The following is a 2827-nucleotide window of genomic DNA, read 5'->3' as shown; positions in this document are numbered from 1 at the left end:
CCTTCCCTGCGATCCCACAGCCTTCCCTGCGATCCCACAGCCTTCCCTGCGATCCCATAGTCTTCCCTGCGATCCCATAGTCTTCCCTGAGATCCCACAGCCTTCCCTGCGATCCCATAGCCTTCCCTGCGATCCCACAGCCTTCCCTGCGATCCCACAGCCTCCCCTGAGATCCCACAGCCTTCCCTGCGATCCCATAGCCCCCCACCCGTGCACAGACCCCCCCGTGCACACACACACACATTCACCCCCCTCCAGCCGCGCCCCCACACTCATCCCCGGTGTCCCCCACCCTGCGCACCCCTCTCCCCACTCCGTGTCCCCCTCAGGGCAGAACCTCCCGTACCTGGCATCGGGACCGCCTCGTCTCGGGGCTGCTCCGGGCGGCTCGGCCGGGGGCTGCCGGGCCGGGACATCGGTGCGGGGCTCGGTGAGGGCTCAGTTCGGGCTCAGTTCGGGCTCAGCGCGGGGCTCGGTGCGGGCTCAGAGCGGGGCCCGTCCCGCCGCGCTCACCTGGGGCCCCGCGGGGCGCCGCGCCCGCCCCCGCTCCCGCCCCGCATCCCCCGGCCCCGGCGATGGGGGCCGGCCGGGGCGCGGGGCTGCCTCTGGGCTGGGCTTGGGATTTTTTTTTTTTTCTTTCCGAATTCAATTCAAAAAAAAAAAAAAAAAAAAAGAAAGAAGAACCCAGTTAGGCTTAAACAACAACACAAAAAAGAGGCTGGGAGAGCAAACGCGGCCACCCGCGCCCGCAGCGCTCCGGGAGCTTCTGCTGGAGGCTGGAGCGGCGCCGGGAGAGGGGAGAGGCGCGGGGCAGGCGGAGGTGGCTCCCGGGGCCAGCCTCGGATTTGGGATTTCACAGCTCTGCCGCGCTCTCGGCGCGGGGCTGGGTCCCCTTGAGGAAAATTGAGGGGGGAGCAGCGGGGCTGAGCTGTGCTCGGGCCCCTCGGGTGGTGTTTGTGCCCCTCGGGTGGGTGTTTGAGCCCCTCGGGTGGTGTTTGTGCCCCTCGGGTGATGATTGGACCCCTCGGGTGGGTGTTTGTGCCCCTCGGGTGGGTGTTTGAGCCCCTCGGGTGGGTGTTTGTGCCCCTCGGGTGGGTGTTTGTGCCCCTCGGGTGGGTGCTGCAGTCTGTCCTCTTTCCCAGGCAGGAAAGCAAAACTTTAGTCCCCGACTCCCTGGCGTGTCCAGGGAACGCCTCCGCCTTCCCCACCCCTCCCCGCCTCAGTTTCCCCAACTGGAAAATGGGGTTCGGCTCCCTGGGGCGATGCCCGGAGCTGCTGGAATCAGAGGTGACGGCGTCACCGCCACCAGCAGCCCTGAGAGCGCTGTGAAATTCAGGTTTCAAGCAGCAGCAGCACATCCCGAGTGCGCCAACCCAGAGGTCCCGGTTTGCTCCGGCGCCGCGTCCTCGCAGGGCCCCACGAGGATTCGTCCCCGTGCTGAGCGTCACGAGGACCCGGTGGGATGTTTCGCAGAGTTGTTTTTAATCCCACTGCTGCGTTTTCCTGTGTTTTCCTGTGTTTAAGAGCCCAGCTCTGCAAAGCACCGCAGGGAGAGGCCGGAGCACGAGGCTGGAGCCTGCCCAGCCGGCAGCAGCGGGGATTGTCGCCCTGTGGCCCTGTCCCCTGCCCTCCCCGCTGTGCCGGGCCGGGGGTCACCGGGGCCAGCCCGCCCTGCCCTCGACCACCGCCCCCAGACACGGGGGAGTCTGGGCAGCCGCTGGATTTTGCAATCCGGAGCTTCGGCTCCGCGTTGCCAGAGCGGGGCTGGACCCGAGGGAGAGCCCTGGTGGCTCCTCACAGCCCTGGTGGTGCCACAGCCCTGGTGGTGCCACAGCCCCGCTGCCATCACCGCCAGCAGCGCTCCGCTGGCAGCAGGGCAGCTCAGCGGGGCGAGGGACAAGGGGAAGGTGCTGAGACGCCCCATGGAAAGGAAATGGGTCGGGAAGTGGGAATGAGGCATCCTGGGGCACGAAGCGGGACTGGAGGGATCTGACCGCTCGGGATTTTTCTGGAAGCTCCATCCTGAAGGCAGAGCTGTCACGGTAAAGCATCGGCACCGCGGTGGAAATCCTTGGGAAAGCCTCCCCACCGGCAGCCGCGGTTGGATGACTCCCCTCCCTCCGTGCTTCCAGCGGGACTCTGCCAGCTGTCCGCAGGGCTCCTTAGGGCAGCGCCCAGGCACGGAGCTGGCGATGCAGCCGGGGTGTGCCGGCACCGCTGAGGCAGCGGCTGAATCACGCCGGGAGCGCAGCGGGGCCGTGCCAGCCCCACGCGCTGCCGCCGCACATTCCGCCCGCTTTGCCTGCCCGGACACCGGCGGGCCCGGCCCTGCCCGGGCAGACGCACCCTCGGCCGCCGGGCAGCCCCGAGGGATGTGGACAAAGGGAGATCAGGGATCCCGGGATTGCCTGGAGCTGGAGCGCGGCCTCCCCGGGCAGGGGATGCTCTGCTGGTGGGGGGAGGAGGGAGCCGGGAGTGCGGGTGCCGGTGCTCGGGTCAGGGGTGGGTGGGGATGAGCATCCCTCTTCCTGTGCACTGACTCCTCGGCCTGATAACCCGGAAAAAACCTGAGGAGTATTCGGGAAGCTGAGTCACAGCTTTGGGGGTCCGGGATCTGTGCAACCCAACTTGGAGGGGGAACATGGCAGCCCCTGGCACCGTGGGAGCTCTGCCAGGCAGGAAAGTGTTTTACAGGGATTTTGGGGCCAGAGAGCAGCAGTGCTTTACCCACAACAGCCCAGGGACCGTGGTGACACCTGTGCCACTGGCCATAACTGTGCCATGGGCCATAACTGTGCCAGGGACCATCCCTGTGCCACTGGCCATA

At 67.0% G+C, this 2827-nt stretch overlaps 1 protein-coding gene across 1 annotated transcript in view; it reads right to left on the bottom strand.

Annotated features, from left to right (window-relative positions):
- Nucleotides 1–538, bottom strand: part of MDFI (MyoD family inhibitor) — a 16023-nt gene extending 15485 nt beyond the window's left edge. The window contains exon 1 of the mRNA XM_042013763.1: nucleotides 347–538. Coding sequence (XP_041869697.1) covers nucleotides 347–416 — 70 coding nt within the window. The 5' untranslated portion in view covers nucleotides 417–538. The remainder of the gene's footprint in view (nucleotides 1–346) is intronic.
- Nucleotides 539–2827: the final 2289 nt, after the last annotated feature.

This window comes from Corvus kubaryi, unplaced genomic scaffold (assembly GCF_017639235.1).
Source record: "Corvus kubaryi isolate FWS band 111438036 unplaced genomic scaffold, C.kubaryi_AGA036_p1.0 split1-37355, whole genome shotgun sequence".
In the NCBI taxonomy this organism is placed as follows: Eukaryota; Metazoa; Chordata; class Aves; order Passeriformes; family Corvidae; genus Corvus; species Corvus kubaryi.
Note: the sequence above shows the minus strand (reverse complement) of the source record. Positions and strands in the feature narration are given on the sequence as shown.